At 44.1% G+C, this 27,081-nt stretch overlaps 1 protein-coding gene across 1 annotated transcript in view; it reads right to left on the minus strand.

Moving 5' to 3' along the window:
• The window catches only part of BCCIP (BRCA2 and CDKN1A interacting protein), a 52,341-nt gene that overhangs the window by 3,646 nt on the left and 21,614 nt on the right, over window positions 1-27,081 (minus strand). Inside the window, exons 3-5 of the mRNA XM_069753956.1 lie at window positions 12,137-12,217; window positions 10,756-10,848; window positions 2,075-2,262 (exon numbers count right to left, since the gene is read on the minus strand). Coding sequence (XP_069610057.1) covers window positions 2,075-2,262; window positions 10,756-10,848; window positions 12,137-12,217 — 362 coding nt within the window. The remainder of the gene's footprint in view (window positions 1-2,074; window positions 2,263-10,755; window positions 10,849-12,136; window positions 12,218-27,081) is intronic.

The following is a 27,081-nucleotide window of genomic DNA, read 5'->3' on the forward strand; positions in this document are numbered from 1 at the left end:
GCAACTCCCCCTCAAAGTAAATAAAATAAAAAGCTTTGTATGTAGTCCAAAATGTCTGAGCTGCTGTAGAACCTCACAGTACACACCTGAGTTGCTGCAAAGCCTCACAATACATGCCTGGGCTGCTGCAGAGCCCGATAGTACACGTCTGAGCTGCTACAGAACCTCACAGTACTCACCTGAGCTGCTGCAGAGCACCATAGTACACGTCTGAGCTGCTTCAGAGCCTCACAGTACACGATTGAGCTGCTGCAGTGCCTCATAGTGCTCACCTAAGCTGCTGCAGAGCCTCACAGTACTCACCTGAGCTGCTGCAGAGCCTCACAGTACACGATTGAGCTGCTGCAGTGCCTTATAGTGCTCACCTAAGCTGCTGCAGAGCCTCACAGTACTCACCTGAGCTGCTGCAGAGCCTCACAGTACACACCCAAGGTGCTGCAGAGCCTCACAGGACATGCCTGATCCGTTGCAGAGCCTCACAGGACATGCCTGATCTGTTGCAGAGCCTCACAGGACATGCTTGAGCAGCTGCACAACCTTATCTAGTCCTTGCATGAGCTGCTGCAGAACCTCATAGTCCAGGCCTGATTTGCAACAGAGTCTCATAGTACACTCCTGAGCTGCTGCAGAACCTCACAATACACTCAGCTGCTGCAATACATGATAATATGTATCTCAGCTGGAAGAACTTAAGGCAAAAAGTAATTTTATTTTTCGCCTCTGTTTTTGCAGCAGATTTGTAACTTATACAGATAAAGAAAATTCACTTTTTTTCCCCCCAAACTTGATATATTAAGAAAACAGAAAACACAAAAGCGCCGCTCGCCTCTTGACAGCTTCCTAATAAATTACAGACTGCGAGTGATTCCAGCACGATCCGCCTGTACTGCGGTCACTAGGACTACAACCCCCAGCGTCTCTGGGTCATCCGAGCAGTCTGTGCCATCTAGCAATTTTCGGATGCCCCCGGGGTCACCCCTCTACAAGATCTGTAATTAACAGCTTATGCTGTGCTCCCCTCGTATAAACTGATTAGATAATAGCGCAGAACATTCGCTCTTCTCCGTACTCAACGCTTCGTCTTAAAGGGCCGGCAACCCCATTGTCAGCCATATAATAGAGACGGCAGCGGGTATCAGCGTCACGTATCGGTGTGAAGATTTATGGAGGGTTTTCTGGATATATAGGAGGCAGGGATGGGTTCTAGATATTTTCAAAAAAATAGTCTCCTACGGAATGGCTGATAACAAAAAACAATAGCCTGAAATTCCGAATTATGTCCCACGAAATCAGGCTCTGACCACTTATCTAATGTGTATGGGGCCCCTGCTTTTCTTTAATAGAACCAGCACCATTTTTACTCTCATTTAATCCCTTATAAATCAACATTAACTCCAGAGCTGCGTTAAAGAGTTTTGCTCTGAAGCTCGATTTGTTCCAGAAGTTCCAGATCATACGTGTTTTCTGTAGTGGGTGCATGCATTTCTGCAAAAACCTCATTTAGATGAATTAGGACATAAAATCTGTTACATGTGGACACAGCCTATGCCCGGTAATCCAGAATATTTGCTAATCTGGCATTTTTATGGCTGGAAAAATTGCAAATACTTTCTTTTAGTGTGTTTTAGACATTTGCAAGAGTGAAAACTTGTGAAAAAGTATAGAAAAAAAAATAAGAATAATTACAAATAATACTGTATAATAATAATAAAATCAATGTAAAAATAGATTTAAAAAAAACTTCATAAATACAAAAAGAAATATAAGAAAAAAAAGAAAAAAAAATACAAATAAATAATGTAAAAAAAAAAATAAATTAAATATCCGTTCATCTTGAAAGAAGAGATAGATTGTGTGGGATGTGAATAAAATAAGAAATAAATTACAATTGCTCCTTCCAAAAAAGAACACGTATCGTCGCCGCTTATCACATCGGCTTCGTTGCGGCACCGATAGAATTTCAGCCCAGACATTTACATTTAAATAACATCTTTGATGCCAACTGAGGGGAAAAATGAATATAAAAGAAAAGAAAAATGAAAATGTTCAAAGGATGGCAGAAAATGAGCCTTACTGCAGCTGCTGGTGCATGGGCAGAGCGATCTGCGCGGGGACGTTAATGAATCGCTCGCTCAGGAGATGGCCGACCGGCTTGCTGTTGTCATTTAGGATTTTCTCCAATTGTTGAACGGTGCTCTGCTCGCAGCTCTTCTCACAATGGCCCAGGATCAGCTCCTTTATCTGCTCCGCACATGGGACCCCCTGGAAAAGACCCCAGAAAACAACCTTAATTGTGTATATGGTAATGACGCCATAATCTGCTCCTGATCGGTATCAGGACACAGGTAGAATCTCAATCAATACCTGACAATCCGTCTAATGCTCCGCTCACATCCAGAGCTGAATTCACACTTCTGCTCAACTGCAATTCTATAATGCCATTTTCAATATTACACCAATGATCTTTAACATACATCTCAGCTGCTGCAGAGCCTCTTAGGACATAATTTAGCTGCCACAGAACCTTCTAGTATACACATCAGCTGCTGCAGAACCTCATAGGACACACAGCTCCTGCAGCGCCTCATAGGACAAACAGCTGCTGCAGAACCTCATAGGATACATAGCTGGAGCAGAAACTCATAGTATACACATCAGCTGCTGCAGAACTTCATAGTATACACATCAGCTGCTGCATCTCATAGGACACAAAGCTGATGCAGAATCTCATAGGACACAGCTGCTGCAGAACCCCATAGGACACAGCTGCTGCAAAGCCTCTTAGGACACATTTTAGCTGTCAGAGAACCTCATAGTATACACATCAGCTGCTAAAGAACCTCACAGGATAGACAGCTGCTGCCGAACCTCATAGTATACAGATCAGCTGCTTCAGAACCTCATATCCTCATATATACACACATCAGCTGCTGCACAACCTCATAGGACACATAGCTGCTGCAGAATCTCATAGGGCACACAGCTTCTGAAGAACCACATAGGACACACAGCTGCTGCAGCCGCATAGCATATGCAGCTGCTGCAGAACCTCATAGTACACACGTTATCTGTTGCAGAACCTCATATTACACACAGCTGCTGCAGAGCCTTACAGTATACACATCAGCAGCTACAGAACATCATAGGACACAGCTGCTGCAGAACCTCATAGTATACACATCAGCTGCTGCAGAACAGAACCACAAAGGATACACAGCTGCTGCAGAACTTAATAATACACACGTTAGCTGCTGCAGAACCTTACAGTATACACAGCAGCTGCTGCAGAACATCACAATACACAGTTCCGTTGCTGAAGAACCTCATAGTATACATGTAATGGATAGAAATAGAAAAATACTGCAGACAGAAAGACAGATCAAAAGAAAGATAGATAGATAATAGATAAATACAGGGTGGGCCATTTATATGGATACACCGAAATAAAATGGGAATGGTTGGTGAAATCAACTTCCTGTTTGTGGCACATTAGTATATGGGAGGGGGAAAACTTCAAGATGGGTGGTGACCATGGTGGCCATTTTGAAGTCGGCCATTTTGGATCCAACTTTATTTTTTCCAATGAGTAGAGGCTCATGTGAGAAATCAAACTTATTGAGAATTTCACAAGAAAAACAATGGTGTGCTTGGTTTTAACATAACTTTATTTTTTCATGAGTTATTTACAAGTTTCTCTTTGTTTACAGCCATTGACATGTCGCAGAGGTTACCACGTGAGGAGAGGATAGAGGGATTTTTGTGTACTCACCGTAAAATCCTTTTCTCCGAGCCATTCATTGGGGGACACAGACCAGGGATGTATGCTGCTGCCACTAGGAGGCTGACACTATGTGATACAAAGAAAGTTAGCTCCTCCCCTGCAGTATACACCCTCCTTCTGGCTCTCAGCTAACCAGTTCAGTGCAAAAGCAGTAGGAGATCAATAACATATGAGAGTATAGCATGTCAGATTATAAAACAAGCATAAGCTAATAACAGGGTAGGAGCTGTGTCCCCCAATGAATTGCTCGGAGAAAAGGATTTTACGGTGAGTACACAAAAATCCCTATTTCTCCTTCGCCTCATGGGGTACACAGACCGTGGGATGTCCCAAAAGCAGTCCCTGGGTGGGGACAACATCAAATCAGGCCCTGTGTAACCGCTACTTACAAGTGCGCCACCGCGGCCTGCAGCGTCCGCCTGCCCAGACTCACATCGGTTGAAGTGTGGAAATTATAGTGCTTCAAGAAAGCATGCGGACTGGACGAATCCGCAAGCTTGCAGGCGTGCTTTGCCGACGCCTAGTGCCTAGAACCCTCAATAGACAGGGAGATAGGTTGACATTTAACACGGAAGGACTCCTGGATGGTGAAACGAATCCATCAGGCTAACACGGCCGATGAAACGGGTAAACCCTTCCTGTAAACGTCAGAAAGCCTTCCTCTTACCGTCGAGAAGCCCAAATAACCTTTGGAAGGACGTTGTTCTCAAGACATACCTACGCAGAACACTCACTTCGTCCAGAATATGGGGAACTCATTCCATTTTTCCATTTTGTGGACTGGTGCCGAAAGAGATGAGGGAAGAACGATGCCCTCATAACAGTGGTAATACAATACCACCTTGGTAACAAGGGACGGGGATGGCCTGAGGACAACCTTGCCTTGAAGGTAATAAGGGAAAAAAGTCTGAAAGAACAGAGCAGCGAGCTCCGAAGACTCATCAGGAGGAGGATATCGCAGAGAAAAAAGGGCGACCTTCCCTGATAGTAAAGTCTGTCCAGATCAAAAGGAGTCTACTGTAAGACTCCCCGGACCATTTAGGTCCCAATGATATAACGGCATGCGATAGGGAAGAACTATGTGTGAAAACTCCCTGCGAGAAAGTCCCTACTTGCAGTTTTGTTGCAATAAGGCGGAAAGATACTAGCTCCGCAAACAAAAAACTGACGTGGTCAGTGCGGATCCCCGATGATCACTGGGGCCCTTTCTGCTTCCGAAAGGCTTTCGGAAGTAGTGGAAAGGGAGTTATGGAAACTGGTACCACGGAAGAACCAGAGCATGCAGTGCGATGGCTCTTGGATCTCGAGGCCGAACCACGAACTCGAGTACATTGCCGTTCAGTCTGGACGCCATCCGATCTACAACTGGAGAGCTCCAGTAAAGGCAGGTCTGATGGAAGACTTCCGGGTGAAGTTCCCACTCACTTGAGGCGGAACCCTGACGGCTGAATATGTTTGCCGCCAAGAGTTCTACTCCTGGGATATGTACTGCCGAGATCACCGAATGATAGATCTCTGCTCATGAGAGAATGTGAGGTACCTCGGCCATGGCGCCTGACCATGGGTACCTGCTAGATGATTGAAGTATGGCACAGCCGTGGCATTATCCACTTGAATTCGGATGGGGTGACCCACCAGAAGGCAGTGGACCTGCTGTAAGACTACCGTTCGGATCTCCAGAGCAATGATCTGGAGAAGATGACTGGCACTAATAGTTACTAATAACCATTGAACCGGGAGAAAGGGCCTGGATGAAGAAGGAGCTCAGAGACTACCGTCTGAAAGTCTGTTTGACTTGCTGAAAACAAGCGGAGCGATGGAAACTGCTTCCATTGTCATCACCATTTTTCCTCAGAACCCTCCTAGCAAATCGAATGACATGAGGGAATGAGTGATCAAGTGAGCGAGCTCCTTGTTGAAGGGCCATGACCTTGTCTCGAGGGAGAATTACCATCCTTCTGGAAGTGTGCAGGATCATCCTCAAAAAGGATATCTGCTGGGCTGGAAATGAGGAAAACTTGTCTAAGTTTAGCTGCAAGCCCAGGTGAGAGGGTATCGCAAGTGATATAGACGACTCAGCGTAGTCCTGGAAGAGCGGCTAGACAGTCGACCAAACAGGACAGGACGACCATGCCTCTAGGGTGCAAGAGGAACATGACAGCCGCCAAGATCCCTTGCGAACACTCTGGGTGCGGTAGCAAGGCTGAAGGACAAGGTCGTGACTTGAAAATGCTGTTCACGGATGGAAAAGTGAAGGAATTTTTGAAGAGGGGAAAAATAGGAATGTGTGGGTAAGCATCCCGAATGTCGGTGTATGCCAGAAACTCCACCTTTTTCTGTTGAAGTAATGGCTGAGGGGAGGAACTCCATCCGAAGGAGGAGGACCTTGTCAAAGTTTGTTAGAAGTTTGAGGTCCAGGATCAGTCTTACTTTTCGTTCCCCTTTTTGGAACCAAGATCCCTTAGATCTAGACTGTCTTGGACAATCCTTCAACTGCTGGTTGGGTCCTTAGGAAACATACGATCCTTTGTTAGTCTCCCGTTCAAAAGATCTGATTGGCCAGTTGTACTGTCTTCAGGAAAAGGTTACTGGTGTGAATCAAAGTAGTTAAGGTCTCCAGCCAGGAGACCATTAGCTCTAGCAATCCATGTGGTGGCTAGGGAGGGTAGAGCGCTGAACCTGAAGCCGCAAGACAGAACAAACCAGATTTGCTATCTGACAGTCTGTGGTATTTTTAATTGATGATACATCGGGCAGGGATACTGATAGGTATACCACAGGAGATTCTACCCGGTTAATCTGCCAAGTGGCAGAATGCGCGGCTGCAACCAGCAGGTCATCGTCTCTTGCCATCGCCGCTCTCTTTTGAAGGTGCAGAGTTAAAAATTAGGAACCCTCGATCCACCATCCTCTGAACAGGGAAGTGGAGAGGGATCGTCCACCTTCTTGCATCATCTGCTAAATAGTGGTGATGCAGAGGGGGGTGCTCGGATGCCAAAAAGGGTGCCTCTGTACATCAACAGAGTTCAGGTCTCCGGGTGGACAGGTTGTCTGGCGTTAGGCCTGGATGCAGAAGAGGATACATGGAGGCGACACTCCGTGTGCTCGTCTGTTGATGGTGTAGGGAGATCGGTGCCCTTTAAAGAACCCGTCGCCCTTAAAAATCAGACCAGGCATGGCATCCCACGTAGAGGCTTCTTTCCAGTGAATCGCTTATCCGGACTGAATTGCAAATGCTCTACGAGGGAGTTTAGTCTCCTTATGAGAAACACTGCGTAGTCTGGAGCAGAACCGGAGTCCTCGTCAATGTACAGAGATGATAAAAACAGGCGAGTTCATCCTTTTCCGAAGCTCTGGCATGTCCAGATCCAAGGCAATGTCAGATCCATATTCAGAGTCTTGTTCTCAGCAAATGATTGGGGAGAGAGATCAGGAAATGAAAACTTCCGTTTTCTAGATGCCTGTACGTTTCTAGAATACTTGCGGCTCCTGCTAGCCGACGGCTCCCATGTAGGAGAGGGACCATGTATATCGGTCCTGCGAGAACTCCGAGCCACGGAGGGATTCAATCTCTTGGTCAGAGAAACCATGGATTGCGGTCAGTGATGAAGTCCACTGAGGGAACTAGGTACTCTGGGATAAACTGGGATCAGCGGCGGAGGGCTCCTGAGCTCATTTAGGGTGACCGGCTTCGGATTGGTCATGTGCCTTTAAGACCAGGGAATACTGGTCATGAGCCTTTTAGACCAGGGAATACTGGTCATGTGCCTTTAAGGCCAGGGAATACTGGTCATGTGCCTTTAAGGCCAGGGAATACTGGTCATGGGCTTTTAAGGCCAGGGAATACTGGTCATGTGCTTTTAAGGCCAGGGAATACTGGTAATGCACCATTAAGACCAGGGAATACTGGTAATGCACCATTAAGACCAGGGAATACTGGTCATGTGCTTTTAACACCAGGGAATACTGGTCATGTGCCTTTAAGACCAGGGAAATGTTGCAGAGTCGTTGTGCCCCTTTAATGCAAAGTCATCAGCCCTGTGTGAGCCGGCCGGGTGGACCAAGATGGCCACCGGGAGCTGCAGAGGTGATAAAATCTTGCAGAGAGCGAGACGTGCCAATTCGGGGGGGAGGGGGAGCCTCGAGAATTCCATGAATAGGCCCAAGCCGGGGCCTAAATTTCTGCAGCCGGCGGGAGCGATACCAGCGGTAGAAGTGAGGGGTGTTGTAGTGGCCGAGAAACCTGAGCGCTTCCGTGCCAGGCGAGAAGCACCTGAAAAGCGGGCAGAGCCGCCTTAGGGCACCATAGTGCGCTTCCGGGGTGCGGCCTACACATCGGCCGAAGTCGGGGGCTAAATTTTTACAGCCGGCCGGAGCGTTACCTCAGGGAGGTGGGCCACAGGGAAGCCCGAGGCTGCCTGTCAGCATGTGAATATCCCACTGCAGAGGCCCACCGCTGACTGGATCCACTCACCATCGGTGCGCGTCCCGGCATGGAGCCGCCGCGGATGATGGAGTTTCTGTTCTGCTGCCGGTCAGGTATTGCAGCGTGGACGGTGCAGGGATAGAGGGATAAACCTCAATCCATAATCTCTTTGTTAGGGAGATGGAGAGGAACCGTCCGCCTTCTTGTGCCATCCGCTTTCACAGTGGTGGGACAGTGGGGGCTGCTTGGACGCTGTAGAGAGGGGCCTCTGTACATCCACGGAGTTCAGCCCCTGGGTGGACAGGCATTAGGCCTGGCTCCAGGAGAGGATACATAGAGGTGACACTCCATGTGCTCGTCTGCTGATGGTGCGGGGAGATTGGTGTCCTTGAAGGGACCCGTCGCCCCTAAGAATCAGCCCAGGCTTGGCACGTCGCAGGAGAGGATACGGAGAGGCGACACTCTCCGTGCTCGTCTGCTGATGGTGCGGGAAGATTGGTGCCCTTGAAGGGACCCGTCGCCCCTAAGAATCAGCCCAGGCTTGGCACGTCGCAGGAGAGGATACGGAGAGGCGACACTCTCCGTGCTCGCCTGTTGATGGTTCAGGGAGATCGGAACCTTGAAAGGATCCGTCGCCCCATTCGTCCGTGGAAAAAACAAAATCAAAAATGTAAAAGGTAAACATAAAATAATAAAGAGTTTTGGGTCTGAATGGCAGACCCGTCCGTGTGCCTCCTACGGACACTAAGCAAGGACTGGTGAGCTGAGAGCCAGCAGGAGGGTGTATACTGCAGGGGAGGAGAGAACTTTCCTTGTATCACTTAGTGGCAGCAGCATACACCCACGGTCTGTGTCCCCCAATGAGGCGAAGGAGAAAGAAATTGTGTTGATGTCTGGTGAACGCAGTACCCGGGTCATTGCAGCAGATTTCAATGCAAGACACCCTACGAGACCACCCATCTCCCATGCTACACTTAGCAAACTGCTTGCCAAATTTCGTGAAACAGGTTCAGTGTTGGATTTGCCAAAAAGTGGACGCAAGAAAACTTGTCACTAATGAAGAAACATCAGTGGCTGTCCTAGCTTCATTCAGCAAAAGCCCACAGCATAGCACTCGCCGCATGTCTGGCATCAGCCGAACATCCCTTCGGGTGATATTAGCTACTCACAAATGGCACCCTTACAAAATCCGAGGATGACCTAGATCAGCACGCTGAATTTGCAGAATGGGCAAAACAAAAATTGGAACAGGAGCCTCAGTTTACCCAGAACATTATGTTCAGCGATGAGGCAAACTTTTTTGTGAATGGTGAAGTTAACAAACAAAACCTCCGCTATTGTTCTGACACTAACCCACAGCGGATAGCTCCCTCCAAGAAAGATACAAGATGTGCAGCATCTGAAACAACGGATACTGGAAGCCTGTGCTAGCATTTCTTCTGCGGTGTTGCTATCAGTGTGTCAAGAGAGGGACAAGAGGGTTGCATTGACAATCCAACACAATGGGCAGCACTTTGAATACATTTTATAAGTGGTCATAAACTTGTAAATAACTCATTAAAGAATAAAGCTACGTTAAAACCAAGCACACCATTGTTTTTATTGTGAAATTCTCAATAAGTTTGATGTGTCACATGAACCTCTTCTCATCTGAAAAAATAAAGTTGGATCCAAAATGGCCGACTTCAAAATGGCTGCCATGGTCATCACCCATCTTGAAAAGTTTTACCCCTCCCATTTACTAATGTGCCACAAGCAGGAAGTTGATATCACCAACCAATCCCATTTTATATAGGTGTATCTAGATAGATAGATAGATAGATAGATAGATAGATAGATAGATAGATAGATAGATAGATAGATAGATAGATAGATAGAAATTAGATAATAGAAAGATGATAGATAATAGATAGAAAGACAGGTAGACAGATAGAAAATAGCTAGAAAATAGACAGATAGAAATTAGATAGATGATAGATAGGATAGATATTAGATAGATAATAGATAGACAGGTGATAGATATAGCAAATAGATAAATAGATATAAATTAGATAGATAATAGAAAGAAATAGATAGATAAGATGGATGATAGATAGATGATAGATATAGATAGATAATAGATAGATGATAATAGATAAATAGATAATAGATAGATGATAGATTATAGATAATAGATAGATGATAGATAAATTATAGGTAGATAAATAATAGATACGGTAGATATATAGAGGATAGATAGATAGGCAGGTAGATAGATAGAAAATAGATAGAAAATAGATAATAGATAGAAATTAGATAGATAAATAGATAGAAATTAGATAGATAGATAATAGATAAGATGGATGATAGATAGATAGATAGATAGATAGATAGATAGATAGATAGATAGATAATAGATAAATAGATAATAGATTGATAGATAATAGATTGATAGATAATAGATAGATGATAGATAATAGATAAATAATAGGTAGATAGATAATAGATACCATAGATATATATATAATAGATAGATAATAGATAAATATAGACATTAGATGACAGATACCTTTCTCTCTGTTAAGTTCAGAAGACTAATAAAGCCAAACACATGATCTTCCTCCTCATCGTCGTCATCACTCTCCTCCATACCTTCAGCTTGCTAATGAAAAAAGAATATTACAGAACAAAAGCATTTTAAGACCTGTACATACAATAAGGAGTACGGTAATTCTGCAAATACTCAGGTCCCAAGAAATCAGTTGCATTGTGTCTGTATTTCCGCTAATGGGCTTGGCGCCAAATTCATCAAAATGGTGCAAGGTGTTATATGAACATGGCGCAAAGTAAGACATTATTAACCAGATTCTTTTGACCTGATGAGTCTGGTATACAAACTATGAAATTATATCCCTGAACAGCTGTATAATCCTTTTTTTCACATTTTCCCACTTGATATTAAAGTGCGAGTTTCGTATTGATTAACCCCTTGGTGACCAGGCCACATTTTTCAAACCTAGCACGGCACTTTATGCGGTAATAACTCTGTAATGTTTCAACATATCCCAGTGATTTTGAGATTGGTTTTTTTTCAGGACACATGATACTTTATGAAAACGGTAACGTTAGGTTGATATGTTTTGAGATTATTTATAAAAATAAAAAAAAAAATCAGAAATTTGACAATTTCTTAAAATTAGCAGTTTTCAAACTTTGAATGATTATCCCTTTAATCCAGATCATCACAACATTCAGAATAATTAAAGAACATTTCCCCCATGTCTGCTTTTCACCAGAACTAAAATGTTCTTCTATTTTGTCAGGATGTTAGAAGCTTTAAATTGTATCAGGAAGTTTTACATTTTTTCCACTTTCATTTCATTTTTCAAGGAAATTTACAAAACTTTTTTTTTAGGGGCCTCTTCAGTTTTGATGTGACTTTAGGGGTCCTATATATTCTAAACCCCCCAAAAGTGATACCATTTTAAAAACGGCACCACTCAAAGTATTAAAAACCGCTGTCAGGCAGTCTATTAACCCTTCCTTGAAAAGGTCACTATAGCCGGCAGACTCTAAGGCCATTATTTGGACACAATCAGCTCAGAGTGCCGGTGGGGTTAAAGAGGAAGCCCCTAAACATATTAGGATTATACAACCATTCTGATGTGGATTTTCATTTTAGGACAAATTTAGACAGAAAAAGATCAAGGGGACCGGAGAGAAAAGGTTGTTTACATCTTCTGAGTGACCGGGTGACAAAAGGAGTCCTATGAAGGCCAACATGGCTGACAACAGTAGCCATCAGGCAGCTACTTCCGGCCTGGAAACTGAAGGCACGAGAAGAGGCTGAGCAAGGCCGCACAGGGGCATTACAGAGCACAGCTACACTTTGGGGTCAGAGTTACACTTTAATTAATGAGAACATAGAGAAAAGAAAACTATCACTTTACCTTAATGACGCTTCCAATGTGGTTCTGCTGAATCAGGAGATCGGCCAGCTCCGTGGTATTCACATGGGCTTTCAGGAACAGCTAGGACGTGAAAAGGAAAAATCATGAAGAATGTATGGAGGATGACCGGTCTACATAAAGTGTTTATTTTCACAATATATGTTAACATTCCCAGAGTCCTATAAAAGCTGCTACTTAAAGTACACGTTCCCCCATCATACATGACAGAGGAAAGAAGTGATGGAGGTCTCGTCTTGTGGTTCTCTAGACTGCGGAGGTCCTTCAGCTTCATGAGATTCTGAGGTCCCACAACCACAGAGCTCACACTGAAAACAATAATTCATCCATAGTGTGATGGTGGAGGATAGCCGCACCGAGTGCCCCTTTATTCCTTACCTTTCCCTTTTGATTAAGAAAAGATGCTGAAACTCCACTCAGCCCCCCTTTCAGGGTCGATGGGGGTCCCAACGATCAAAAAGCTTTCCTGTGGGATTCCTATGCATCTTGGTACAAACCAACTAACAAATTCCTAAATATGTGGAACCAGATACTCTGCCAGGAGATGTTTATGCTACATGTGCCCATCCAAAGGGTGATCTGGATTGCAGCATGCAAGGGTTTTGTCATTATACAGTGATAAATATACACAGTGGGTGCGGAAAGTATTCAGACCCCTTTAACTTTTTCACTCCGTTTCATTGCAGCCATTCGGTAAATTCAAAAAAAGTTCATTATTTTCTCATTAATGTGCACTCTGCACTCCATCTTGACTGAAAAAAAAAAGAAATGTAGAAAGTTTTGCAAATGTAATTAAAAAGAAAAACTGAAATATCACATGGTCGTAAGTATTCAGACCCTTTGCTCAGACACTCATATATAAGTCACATGCTGTCCATTTCCTTGTGATCCTCCTTGACATGGTTCTACTCCTTCATTGGAATCCAGTTGTGTTTAATTAAACTGATAGGACTTGATTTGGAAAGGCACATACCTATCTCTATAAGACCTCACAGCTCACAGCGCATGTCAGACCAAAGGAGAATCATGAGGTCAAAGGAACTGGCCAAGGAGCTCAGAGACAGAATTGTGGCAAGGCGCAGATCTGGACAAGGTTACAACAGAATTTTTGCAGTACACAAGGTTCCTAAGTGCACAGTGGCCTCCATAATCCTTAAAGGGACACTGTCACCTGAATTTGGAGGGAACAATCTTCAGCCATGGAGGCGGGGTTTTTGGGTGTTTGATTCACCCTTTCCTTACCCGCTGGCTGCATGCTGGCTGCAATATTGGATTATTCTCTGTCCTCCATAGTACACGCCTGCGCAGGGCAAGATTGCGCCTTATGCAGGCATGTACTACGGGGGACAGAGAATGAACAATGAACAATCCAATATTGCAGCCAGCATGCAGCCAGCGGGTAAGGAAAGGGTGAATCAAACACCCAAAAACCCCGCCTCCATGGCTGAAGATTGTTCCCTCCAAATTCAGGTGACAGTGTCCCTTTAAGGGTATGTGCACACGTCAGGATTGCATCAGGATTTTATCAGGTTTTTGTCAGGATTTTTCATCAGTATTTGTAGCCAAAACCAGGAGTGGGTGATAAATGCAGAAGTGGTGCATATGTTTCTATTATACTTTTCCTCTAATTGTTCCACTCCTGGTTTTGGCTACAAATACTGATGAAAAATCCTGACAAAATCCTGATGCAATCCTGACGTGTGCACATAATGGAAGAAGTTTGGGACCACCAGAAGTCTTCCTAGACCTGGCCATCCAGCCAAACTGAGAGGGAAGAAGAGCCTTGGTGAGCGGTAAAGAAAAACCCCAAGATCACTGTGGAAGCTCCAGAGATGCAGTAGGGAGATGAGAGAAAGTTCCACAAAGTCAACTATCACTGCAGCCCTCCACCAGTCCGGCCTTTATGGCAGAGTGGCCCGACGGAAGCCTCTCCTCAGTGCAAGGCATATGAAAGCCGCATAGAGTTTGCTAAAAAAAAAAAAAACACATGAAGGACTCCCGGACTATGAGAAATAAGATTCTCTGGTCTGATGAAACGAAGATAGACATTTTTGGTGATAATTCTAAGCGGTATGTGTGGAGAAAACCAGGCACTGCTCATCATCTGCCCAATACAATCCCAACAGTAAAACATGGTGGTGGCACCCTCATGCTATGGGGGTATTTTACAGCTGCAGGGACAGGACAACTGGTTGTCATTGAAGGAAACACGAATGCGGCCAATTACAGAGATATTCTGGAAGAAAACCGCTTCCAGAGTGCTCAGGACCTCAGACTTGACCGAATATTCACCTTCCAACAAGACAATGACCCTAAGCACACAGATAAAATAAGACAGGAGTGGCTTCAGAACAACTCTGTGACCATTCTTGACTGACCAAGCCAGAGCCCTGACCTAAACCCAATGAAGCATCTCTGGAGAGACCTGAAAATGGCATCCACCAACGTTCACCATCCAACCTGACGGAACTGGAGAGGATCTGCAAGGAAGAATGGCCGAGGATCCCCAAATCCAGGGGTGAAAAACTTGTTGCATCATTCCCAAGAAGACTCACTGCTGTACTAGCTCAAAAGGTGCTTCTACTCAATACTGAGCAAAGGGTCTGAATACTTATGACCATGTGATATTTCAGTTTTTCTTTTTTAATAAATTTGCAAAGATTTCTACATTTGTTTTTTTCAGTCAAGATGGGGTGCAGAGTGTACATTAACCCTTTAATCCCATATGACGTATTATCCCGTCGAGGTGACCTAGGACTTAATTCACGGTGACGGGATAGTACGGCATACTCAATCGGGGGGAGCGCAACCGATCGCCGCCGGGTGTCAGCTGATTACTACAGCTGACATCCGGTAACGGACCGCTCCCGGCACATTAACCCCCGGAACACTGCGATCAAACATGATTGAAGCGTTACGGCAGCATAGGGAAGCATCCCGGATCCGAAATGGCCACGGGGGCCTTCCAGGTCCTGCAGGGAGGTGGAAGCCTCCCTGCATTGCCTGTGGGATCGCTGATCTGACACAGTGCACTGCAAAGTGTCAGATCAGTGATCTGTCACTGTAATGTGATGCCCCCCTTCCTGGGGCAATGCTATAAAGAGAAAAAAAAAAAATATTTACATGTGAAAAAAAAAAATTCCTAAACAAAGAAAAAAAAATATATTGTTCCAATAAATACATTTCTTTACCTAAATAAAAAAAAACAAAAAAACAATAAAAGTACACATACTTAGTATCGCCGCATCCGTAACAACCCGACCTAAAAACTGTCCTACTAGTTAACCCTTCAGTGAACACCGTAAAAAAAAAAAAAAAAAGGCAAAAAAACGACACTTTATTATCATACCTCTAAACAAAAAGTGGAATAACACGCGATCAAAAAGACGGATATAAATAACCATGGAACCGTTGAAAACATCATCTTGCCCCACAAAAAACCAGCCGCCATACAGCATCATCAACAAAAAAATAAAAAAAGTTATAGTCCTCAGAATAAAGCGATGCAAAAATAATTATTTTTTATATAAAATAGTTTTTATCGTATAAAAGCGCCAAAATATAAAAAAAAAAAAAAAAGAGGTATCGCTGTAATCGTTCTGACCCGAAGAATAAAACTACTTTATCAATTTTACAAAACGTGGAACGGTATAAGCGTCCCCCCCCTTCCCCCCCCCCCCCCGAAAAAAAAGAAATTCATTAATAGCTGGTTTTTGTTCATTCTACTTCACAAAAATCGGAATATAAAGCAATCAAAAATGTCACGTGCCCAAAAATGGTACCAATAAAAACATCAACTCTTCCCTCAAAAAACAAGACCTCACATGACTCTCTGGACCAAAATATGGAAAAATTATAGCTCTCAAAATGTGGAGAAGCAAAAACTATTTTTTGCAATAAAAAGCGTCTTTTAGTGTGTGTGACGGCTGCCAATCATAAAAATCCGCTAAAAAAAATGCTATAAAAGTAAATCAAACCCCCCTTCATCACCCCCTTAGTTAGAGAAAAATTTAAAAAATTTATTTATTTCCATTTTCCCATTAGGGTTAGGGTTTGGGCTAAAGTTAGGGTTAGGGCTACAGTTAGGCTGTGTGCACACGATGCAGATTTGGTGCAGAAAAATCTGCTGCAGTTCTGCACTAAATCTGCATCTCCTGGCAGAATCCGCAGGTGCGTTGATGCGTTTTTGGTGCACAAATCTGCACAAAAAACGCATCAAAAACGCACCTGCAGATTTCTATTATGGAGAGGTGCAGAAACGCTGCAGAACTGCACAAAAGAAGTGACATGCACTTCTTTGAAATCTGCAGCGTTTCTGCGCAGATTTTTCTGCACCATGTGCACAGCTTTTTTTTTCACATTGATTTACATTGTACTGTAATCACAGTGCAGTTCTGCAGCGTTTCTGCTGCAGAAAAATCTGCTGCAGTTCTGCACTAAATCTGCATCGTGTGCACATACCCTTAGGGTTGGACCTAAAGTTAGGGTTTGGATTACATTTACGATTGGGATTAGAGGTGTGGTTAGGGTTATGGTTGGGATTAGGGTTAGGGGTGTGTTTGGGTTAGAGTTACTGTTGGGATTAGGGTTAGGGATGTGTTTGGATTAGGGTTTCAGTTAAAATTGGGGGTTTCCACTGTTTAGGCACATCAGGGGCTCTCCAAACGAGACATGGCGTCCGATCTCAATTCCAGGCAATTCTGCGTTGAAAAAGTAAAAAAGTGCTCCTTCCCTTCCGAGCTCTCCTGTGAGCCCAAACAGGGGTCTACCCCAACATATGGGGTATCAGCGTACTCAGGACAAATTGGACAACAACTTTTGGGGTCCAATTCCTCTTGTTACCCTTGGGAAAATACAAAACTGGGGGCTAAAAAATAATTTGTGTGGAAAAAAAAATAATTTTTATTTTCACAGCTCTGCATTATAAACTGTAGTGAAACACTTGGAGCTTCAAAGTTTTCACAACACATCTAGATAAGTTCCTTAGGGGGTCTTCTTTCCAAAATGGTGTCACTTGTGCAGGGTTTTAATGTTTAGGCACATCAGGGGCTCTCCAAACGCGACATGGTGTCCTATCTCAATTCCAGTCAATTTTTCATTGAGAAGTCAAAAGGCGCTCCTTCCCTTCCGAGCTCTGCCATGCGCCCAAACAGTGGTTTACCCCCACATATTGGGTATCAGCGTACTCAGAACAAATTGCACAACAAATTTTGGGGTCCAGTTTCATCTGTTACCCTTGGGAAAATAAAAAATTGGGGACGAAAAGATCATTTTTGTGAAAAAATATGATTTTTTATTTTTACGGCTCTACATTATAAACTTCTGCGAAGAACTTGGTGGGTCAAAGTGCTCACCACACATCTAGATAAGTTCATTAGGGGGTCTACCTTCCAAAATGGTGTCACTTGTGAGGGGTTTCAATGTTTAGGCACTTCAGGGGCTCTCCAAACGTGACATGGTGTCCCATCTCAATTCCAGTCAATTTTGCACTGAAAAGTCAAACGGTGCTCCTTCCCTTCCGAGCTCTGCCATGCGCCCAAACAGTGGTTTACCCCCACATATGGGGTATCAGCGTACTCACGACAAATTTTACAGCAACTTTTGGGGTCGAATTTCTCCTGTTACCCTTAGTAAAATAAAACAAACTGGAGCCGAATTAAATCTTTGGTGAAATAAAGTTAAATATTCATTTTTTTTTAAACATTCCTGTGAAACACCTGAAGGGTTAATAAACTTCTTGAATGTGGTTTTGAGCACCTTGAGGGGTGCAGTTTTTAGAATGGTGTCACACTCGGGTATTTTCTATCATATAGACCCCTCAAAGTGACTTCAAATGTGATGTGGTCCCTAAAGAAAATTGTGTTGTAAAAATGAGAAATTGCTGGTCAACTTTTAACCCTTATAACTTCCTAACAAAAAAAGTATTTTGTGCGACATATCTCTGATTTAAGAACATAAAAATTCAAAGTTGGAAAATTGCAAAATTTTCGCCAAATTTCCGTTTTTTTCACAAAAACGCATGTAATATCAAAGAAATTTTACCACTATCATGAAGTACAATATGTCACGAGAAAACATTGTCAGAATCATCAAGATCCGTTGAAGCGTTCGAGAGTTATAACCTCATAAAGGGACAGTGGTCAGAATTGTAAAAATTGGCCCGGTCATTAACGTGCAAACCACCCTTGGGGGTTAAGGGGCTAATGAGAAAAAAATGAACTTTTTTAAATTTACCAAATGGCTGCAATGAAACAGAGTGAAAAAAGTAAAGGGGTCTGAATAACTTTCCGTACTCACTGTATATTTTTTGTCAGAAGAGTTTGTGCTTAAATGCATGCATTTTGGGCTGCAAAAAAAAAAGTTTTGCAGTTCAGTTTCAGTAAAAGTTTTGCAGTTTGGATTTTATAGGTTCTTTCTCTGCACATTGCTGACTGCAGAATGCGTCAACTGACAATCCGTCAGTGATCGTTTAACTCTTGCGTTTTTCTGAACTCCTTTCTGCCAATTACATGACCACATCTAAGTTGAGCCAAACTTTGATGTGGTCATAAATTCTCCTGAATGGGAGATAAACTGCAGTACTCCACAGAAGCCACTAATGTACATCACTGATATCCAAAAAGGTGACGGACCACCAACCAGTACATAATGACCAATCCAACATATTGGTCTTCAATACGAGCATCTCAGACAACCCCAATTACAACATTACTTATATTGTTACTGGAGGAAAATGTTTTTGTTTTTTTTTGGCAAGAAACATTAATTAATGAGATGTACGGGAGAAAAAAACAATATAGACTAAAGGTATTAACCCCTTCATGACCCAGCCTATTTTGACCTTAAAGACCTTGCCGTTTTTTGCAATTCTGACCAGTGTCCCTTTATGAGGTAATAACTCAGGAACGCTTCAACGGATCCTAGCGGTTCTGAGATTGTTTTTTCGTGACATATTGGGCTTCATGTTAGTGGTAAATTTAGGTCAATAAATTCTGCGTTTATTTGTGATAAAAACGGAAATTTGGCGAAAATTTTGAAAATTTTGCAATTTTCACATTTTGAATTTTTATTCTGTTAAACCAGAGAGATATGTGACACAAAATAGTTAATAAATAACATTTCCCACATGTTTACTTTACATCAGCACAATTTTGGAAACAAAATTTTTTTTTGTTAGGAAGTTATAAGGGTTAAAATTTGACCAGCGATTTGTCATTTTTACAACGAAATTTACAAAACCATTTTTTTTAGGGACCACCTCACATTTGAAGTCAGTTTGAGGGGTCTATATGGCTGAAAATACCCAAAAGTGACACCATTCTAAAAACTGCACCCCTCAAGGTACTCAAAACCACATTCAAGAAGTTTATTAACCCTTCAGGTGCTTCACAGCAGCAGAAGCAACATGGAAGGAAAAAATGAACATTTAACTTTTTAGTCACAAAAATTATCTTTTAGCAACAATTTTTTTATTTTCCCAATGGTAAAAGGAGAAACTGAACCACGAAAGTTGTTGTCCAATTTGTCCTGAGTACGCTGATACCTCATATGTGGGGGTAAACCACTGATTGGGCGCACGGCAGGGCTTGGAAGGGAAGGAGCGCCATTTGACTTTTTGAATGAAAAATTATTTCCATCGTTAGCGGACACCATGTCGCGTTTGGATAGCTCCTGTGTGCCTAAACATTGGCGCTCCCCCACAAGTGACCCCATTTTGGAAACTAGACCCCCCCAAGGAACTTATTTAGATGCCTAGTGAGCACTTTAAACCCTCAGGTGCTTCACAAATTGATCTGTAAAAATGAAAAAGTACTTTTTTTTCACAAAAAAATTCTTTTCGCCTCAATTTTTTCATTTTCACATGGGCAGTAGGATAAAATGGATCATAAAATTTGTTGGGCAATTTCTCCCGAGTACGTCGATACCTCATATGTGGGGGTAAACCACTGTTTGGGCACTCGGCAGGGCTCGGAAGGAAAGGCGCGCCATTTGACTTTTTGAATGGAAAATTAGCTCCAATTGTTAGCGGACACCATGTCGCGTTTGGAGAGCCCCTGTGTGCCTAAACATTGGAGCTCCCCCACAAGTGACCCCATTTTGGAAACTAGACCCCCCAAGGAACTTATCTAGATGCATATTGAGCACTTTAAACCCCCAGGTGCTTCACAGAAGTTTATAACGCAGAGCCATGAAAATAAAAAATAATTTTTCTTTCCTCAAAATGATTTTTTAGCCTGGAATTTCATATTTTGCCAAGGATAATAGGAGAAATTGGACCCCAAATATTGTTGTCCAGTTTGTCCTGAGTACGCTGATACCCCATATGTGGGGGTAAACCACTGTTTGGGCGCACGGCAGGGCTCGGAAGGGATGGCATGCCATTTGGCTTTTTAAATGGAAAATTAGCTCCAATCATTAACGGACACCATGTCACGTTTGGAGAGCCCCTGTGTGCCTAAACATTGGAGATCCCCCAGAAATGACACCATTTTGGAAACTAGACCCCCAAAGGAACTAATCTAGATGTGTGGTGAGGACTTTGAACCCCCAAGTGCTTCACAGAAGTTTATAACGCAGAGCCATGAAAATTAAAAAAAAAATTATTTTCTCAAAAATGATCTTTTAGCCTGCAATTTTTTATTTTCCCAAGGGTAACAGGAGAAATTTGACCCCAAAATTTGTTGTCCAGTTTCTCCTGAGTACGCTGATACCCCATATGTGGGGGTAAATCACTGTTTGGGCACATGCCGGGGCTCGGAAGTGAAGTAGTGACGTTTTGAAATGCAGACTTTGATGGAATGCTCTGTGGGCGTCACGTTGCGTTTGCAGAGCCCCTGATGTGGCTTAACAGTAGAAACCCCCCACAAGTGACCCCATTTTGGAAACTAGACCCCGAAAGGAACTTATCTAGATGTGTGGTGAGCACTTTGAACCCCCAAGCGCTTCATAGAAGTTTATAATGCAGAGCCGTGAAAATAATAAATACGTTTTCTTTCCTCAAAAATAATTATTTAGCCCAGAATTTTTTAATTTTCCCAAGGGTAACAGGAGAAATTTGACCCCAATATTTGTTGTCCAGTTTCTCCTGAGTACGGTGATACCCCATATGTGGGGGTAAACTACTGTTTGGGCACATGCCGGGGCTTGGAATTGAAGTAGTGACGTTTTGAAATGCAGACTTTGATGGAATGCTCTGCGGGCGTTACGTTGCGTTTGCAGAGCCCCTGATGTGCCTAAACAGTAGAAACCCCCCACAAGTGACCCCATTTTGGAAACTAGACCCCGAAAGGAACTTATCTAGATGTGTGGTGAGCACTTTGAACCCCCAAGTGCTTCATAGAAGTTTATAATGCAGAGCCGTGAAAATAATAAATACGTTTTCTTTCCTCAAAAATAATTATTTAGCCCAGAATTTTTTATTTTCCCAAGGGTTACAGGAGAAATTGGACCCCAAAAGTTGTTTTCCAGTTTCTCCTGAGTACGCTGATACCCCATGAGTGGGGGTAAACCACTGTTTGGGCACACGTCGGGGCTCAGAAGGGAAGTAGTGACTTTTGAAATGCAGACTTTGATGGAATGGTCTGCGGGTGTCACGTTGCGTTTGCAGAGCCCCTGGTGTGCCTAAACAGTAGAAACCCCCACAAGTGACCCCATTTTAGAAACTAGACCCCCCAAGGAACTTATCTAGATATGTGGTGAGCACTTTGAACCCCCAAGTGCTTCACAGACGTTTACAACGCAGAGCCGTGAAAATAAAAAATCATTTCTTTCCTCAAAAATTATGTTTTAGCAAGCATTTTTTTAGATTCACAAGGGTAACAGGAGAAATTGGACCCCAGTAATTGTTGCGCAGTTTATCCTGAGTACACTGATACCCCATATGTGGGGGTAAACCACTGTTTGGGCACACGTCAGGGCTCGGAAGTGAGGGAGCACCATTTGACTTTTTGAATACGAGATTGGCTGGAATCAATGGTGGCGCCATGTTGCGTTTGGAGACCCCTGATGTGCCTAAACAGTGGTAACCCCTCAATTCTAACTCCAACACTCACCCCAACACACCCCTAACCCTAATCCCAACTGTAGCCATAACCCTAATCACAACCCTAACCACAACCCTAATTCCAACCCTAACCCTAAGGCTATGTGCCCACGTTGCGGATTCGTGTGAGATATTTCCGCACCATTTTTGAAAAATCCGCGGGTAAAAGGCACTGCGTTTTACCTGCGGATTTTCCGCGGATTTTCAGTGTTTTTTGTGCGGATTTCACCTGCGGATTCCTATTGAGGAACAGGTGTAAAACGCTGCGGAATCCGCACAAAGAATTGACATGCTGCGGAAAATACAACGCAGCGTTTCCGCGCAGTATTTTCCGCACCATGGGCACAGCGGATTTGGTTTTTCATATGTTTACATGGTACTGTAAACCTGATGGAACACTGCTGCGAATCCGCAGTGGCCAATCCGCAGCCAAATCCGCACAGTGTGCACATAGCCTAATTCTAAAGGTATGTGCACACGCTGCGGAAAACGCTGCGGATCCGCAGCAGTTTCCCATGAGTTTACAGTTCAATGTAAACCTACGGGAAACAAAAATTGCTGTACACATGCTGCAGAAAAACTGCACAAAAACGCAGCGGTTTACATTCCGCAGCATGTCACTTCTTTGTGCGGATTCCGCAGCGGTTTTACAACTGCTCCAATAGAAAATCGCAGTTGTAAAACCGCAGTGAAATGCGCAGAAAAAAACGCGGTAAATCCGCCATAAATCCGCAGCGGTTTAGCACTGCGGATTTATCAAATCCGCAGCGGAAAAATCCGCAGAGGACCAGAATACGTGTGCACATACCGAAACCCTAACCCTACCCCTAACCCTACCCCTAGCCCTAACCCTAGCCCTAACCTTACCCCTAACCCTCTCCCTAACCCTATTCTAACATTAGTGGGGAAAAAAATTTCTTTATTTTTTTATTGTCCCTACCTATGGGGGTGACAAAGGGGGGGGGTCATTTATTATTTTTTTTATTTTGATCACTGAGATATAATCTATCTCAGTGATCAAAATGCACTTTGGAACGAATCTGCCGGCCGGCAGATTCGGCGGGCGCACTGCGCATGCGCCCGCCATTTTGGAAGATGGCGGCGCCCAGGGAGAAGACGGACGGGACCCCGGCTGGATCGGTAAGTATGATGGGGTGGGGGGGGGACCACGGGGGGGGGGGGGGGGGATCAGAGCACGGGGGGGGGAATCGGAGCGCGGGAGGGGTGGAACGGAGCACGGGGGCGTGGAACGGAGCACGGGGGGCTGGAATGGAGCACGGGGGGGTGGAACGGAGCACCGGGGGGGGTGGATCGGAGTGCAGGGGGGGTGATTGGAGCACGGGGGGGTGATTGGAGCACGGGGGGAGCGGACAAGAGCACGGGGGGGAGCGGAGCACTGGATGGAGGGGAGCCGGAGCAGTGTACCGGCCAGATCGGGGGGCTGGGGGGGCGATCGGTGGGGTGGGGTGGGGGCACATTAGTATTTCCAGCCATGGCCGATGATATTTCAGCATCGGCCATGGCTGGATTGTAATATTTCACCCGTTATAATAGGTGAAATATTACAAATCGCTCTGATTGGCAGTTTCACTTTCAACAGCCAATCAGAGCGATCGTAGCCACGAGGGGGTGAAGCCACCCCCCCTGGGCTAAACTACCACTCCCCCTGTCCCTGCAGATCGGGTGAAATGGAAGTTAACCCTTTCACCCGATCTGCAGGGACGCGATCTTTCCATGACGCCACATAGGCGTCATGGGTCGGATTGGCACCGACTTTCATGACGCCTACGTGGCGTCATGGGTCGGGAAGGGGTTAATTAGCGGAAAACCTAAAAAAATATGTATAAAAATTAGTTTTTATTGTTTTCAATAAAGCCCACATAAATATATTATATAGGTGAGCAGATCAGGCCAGGGTAATACATAGTCAGCAAAAAATGTTTAAAGTATTCAGAAATAATCTACGGGAAACAGAAACTAATCCTACATTCCCTTACCTGACAGCGGAGGGGGATACATTGTGATGCCCCCGCTCCACGTAGGCTGTCCCTGCAGGGAAATCCCTCATCAAAAAACAACAACCAACACCCATAAAAGTGCTTAAAGGGAACCGGTCACCATGATTGTGCACAGTAACCTACAGTGTCAGGGCGGAGTTTTTATACTGATTACAATGATACCTGGGGATGAAATCCGTCTTGTGGTTGTTGTATAATCCTTATTTTCAGTTTTGCGTTATTGATTTGCTCATGCTCCGGGGCGGCCTGTGGGGGGGTCTTCGTGTGGTGCTTCAAGACTTCCTCAATAAGGAGGTGTTTTTCTGGATGAGGAAATTGCCCCCGGGGCAAGCTGTCAATAGCACCAGGGAAGTGTCCCCCACAGAAGTACTAGCCAGTCTCCAGACCTTAATCCCATAGAAAACTTATGGAGGGAGTTGAAGCTCCGAGTTGCCCAGCGACACCCTCAAAAGATTTAGAGATGATCTGCAAAGAGGAGTGGACCATAATTCCTCCTGACATGTGCGCAAACCTAATCATCAACTACAAAAAGCGTCTGACTGCTGTGCTTGCCAACAAGGGTTTTGCCACCAATTAAGACTTGCTTGCCAGAGGGATCAAATACTTATACTGCAAAATGCAAATAAATTCATATAATTTATACAATGTGATTTTCTGGATTTTATTTTTGATATTCTCTCAATGTTAAAATGATTTTACTCTTAAAATTATAGACTGTCCATGTCTTTGTCAGTGAGCAAGCTTACAAAATCAGCAAGGGATCAAATAATAATTTCCCCCACTGTATACACACATATACGCTGCTCAAAAAAAAATTAAGGGAACACTAAAATCCCACATCCTAGATTTCACTGCATGAAATATTCCATTTGTAAATCTTTATTCATTATATAGTGGAATGCGTTGAGAACAGTAAAACCTAAAAATGATCAATATAAATCACAACTAATATCCAATGGAGGTCTGGAGTTGGAATGATGCTCAAAATCAAAGTGGAAAATCAAATTACAGGCTGATCAAACGTCAATGGCAATGCCTCATGACAAGGAAAAGATGCTCAGTATTGTGTGTGGCCTCCACGTGTGTCTGTATGACCTCCCGACTGTACAACGCCTGGGCATGCTCCTGATAAGATGGCGGATGGTCTCCTGAGGGATCTCCTCCCAGACCTGGACTAAGGCATCAGCCAACTCCTGGACAGTCTGTGGTGCGATGTGACATTGGTGGTTGGAGCGAGACATGACCCAGATGTGCTCAGTAGGATTCATGTATGGGGAACGAGCGGGCCAGTCCATAGCTTCAATGCCTTCATCTTGCAGGAACTGCTGACACACTCCAGCCACGTGAGGTCTGGCATTGCCCTGCATTAGGAGGAACCCAGGGCCAAGAGCACCAGCATATGGTCTCACAAGGGGTCTGAGGATCTCATCTTACCTATTGGCAGTCAGGCTACCTCTGGCGAGCACATGGAGGGCTGTGCGGCCCTCCAAAGAAATGCCACCTCACACCATTACTGACCCACAGCCAAACCGGTCATGCTGAAAGATGTTGCAGGCAGCAGATCACTCTCCACGGCATCTCCAGAATGTCACATGTGCTCAGTGTGAACCTGCTTTCATTTGTGAAGAGCACAGGGCGCCAGTGGATGCCAAGCATCCTGCATGGTGTTGGGCTGTAAGCACAACCAACATCTGAGGACGTCGGGCACTCAGACCATTCTCATGGAGTCGGTTTCTAACCGTTTGTGCAGACACATGCACATTTGTGGCCTGCTGGAGGTCATTTTTCAGGGCTCTGGCAGTGCTTCTCCTGTTCCTTCTTTCACAAAGGCGAAGTTGGCGGTCCTGCTGCTGGGTTTTTGCCCTCCTACGGCCCCCTCCACATTTACTGGTATATAGGCCTGTCTCCTGGTAGCGCCTCCAGCCTCTGGACACTACGCTGACAGACACAGCAAACCTTCTTGCCACAGCTCGCATTGATGTGCCATCCTGGATGAGCTGCACTACCTGAGCCACTTGTGTGGGTTGTAGATTCAGTCTAATGCTACCACGAGTGTGAACGCATAACCAACATTCAAAAGGGACCAAAACATCAGCCAGAAAGCATTAGTACTGAGATGTGGTCTGTGGTCCCCACTTGCAGAACCACTGCTTTATTAAGGGGGTCTTGATAATTGCCAATAATTTCTATCTGTTGTCTATTCCATTTGCACAACAGCATGTGAAATTGATTATCAATCAGTGTTGCTTCCTAAGTGGACAGTTTGATTTCACAGAGGTTTGATTTACTTGGAGTTATATTAAGCTGTTTAAGTGTTCCCTTTATTTTTTTTATCTTTTTTGAGCTATATATATATATATATATATATATTAATTATACATACACACAATCAATGTTCAGTGAGCAATCCACTGGGCAGATTTCAGATACAGAATCATAATAGATAAACTATGAGGCCGTCCATAATGGAATCAATAATTAAGATGCATGTTCTGTCACTTATCTTTGGTAGAAAACCCCATCTCAACGCGTCCCTCCCCACTTTCATGTGAAGTAAGGGGTTCATCAGGGGATTAGAGTGAGGAGCAGAGCTTGAGGCAGCTTGTGTCAAATGGACTGCATGCATCTCAGTGGGATTGCCAATATGGTCACTGAAGGAAATATATTTTTTTTGGGGGGGAGGGGGGAGGGGGGGCAGTGGCAAGAAACGCTCTAATTAATGAGATATACAAGACACAGACTGTGGGCCAATCACTTCTGCTTCCCCAAACACAGAATGGAGGAATCACTTCTGCTTCCCCAAACACAAAATGGAGCAATCACTTCTGCTTCCCCAAACACAGAATGGAGCGATCACTTCTGCTTCC

Source organism: Ranitomeya imitator, chromosome 2 (genome assembly GCF_032444005.1).
Source record: "Ranitomeya imitator isolate aRanImi1 chromosome 2, aRanImi1.pri, whole genome shotgun sequence".
NCBI lineage: Eukaryota > Metazoa > Chordata > Amphibia > Anura > Dendrobatidae > Ranitomeya > Ranitomeya imitator.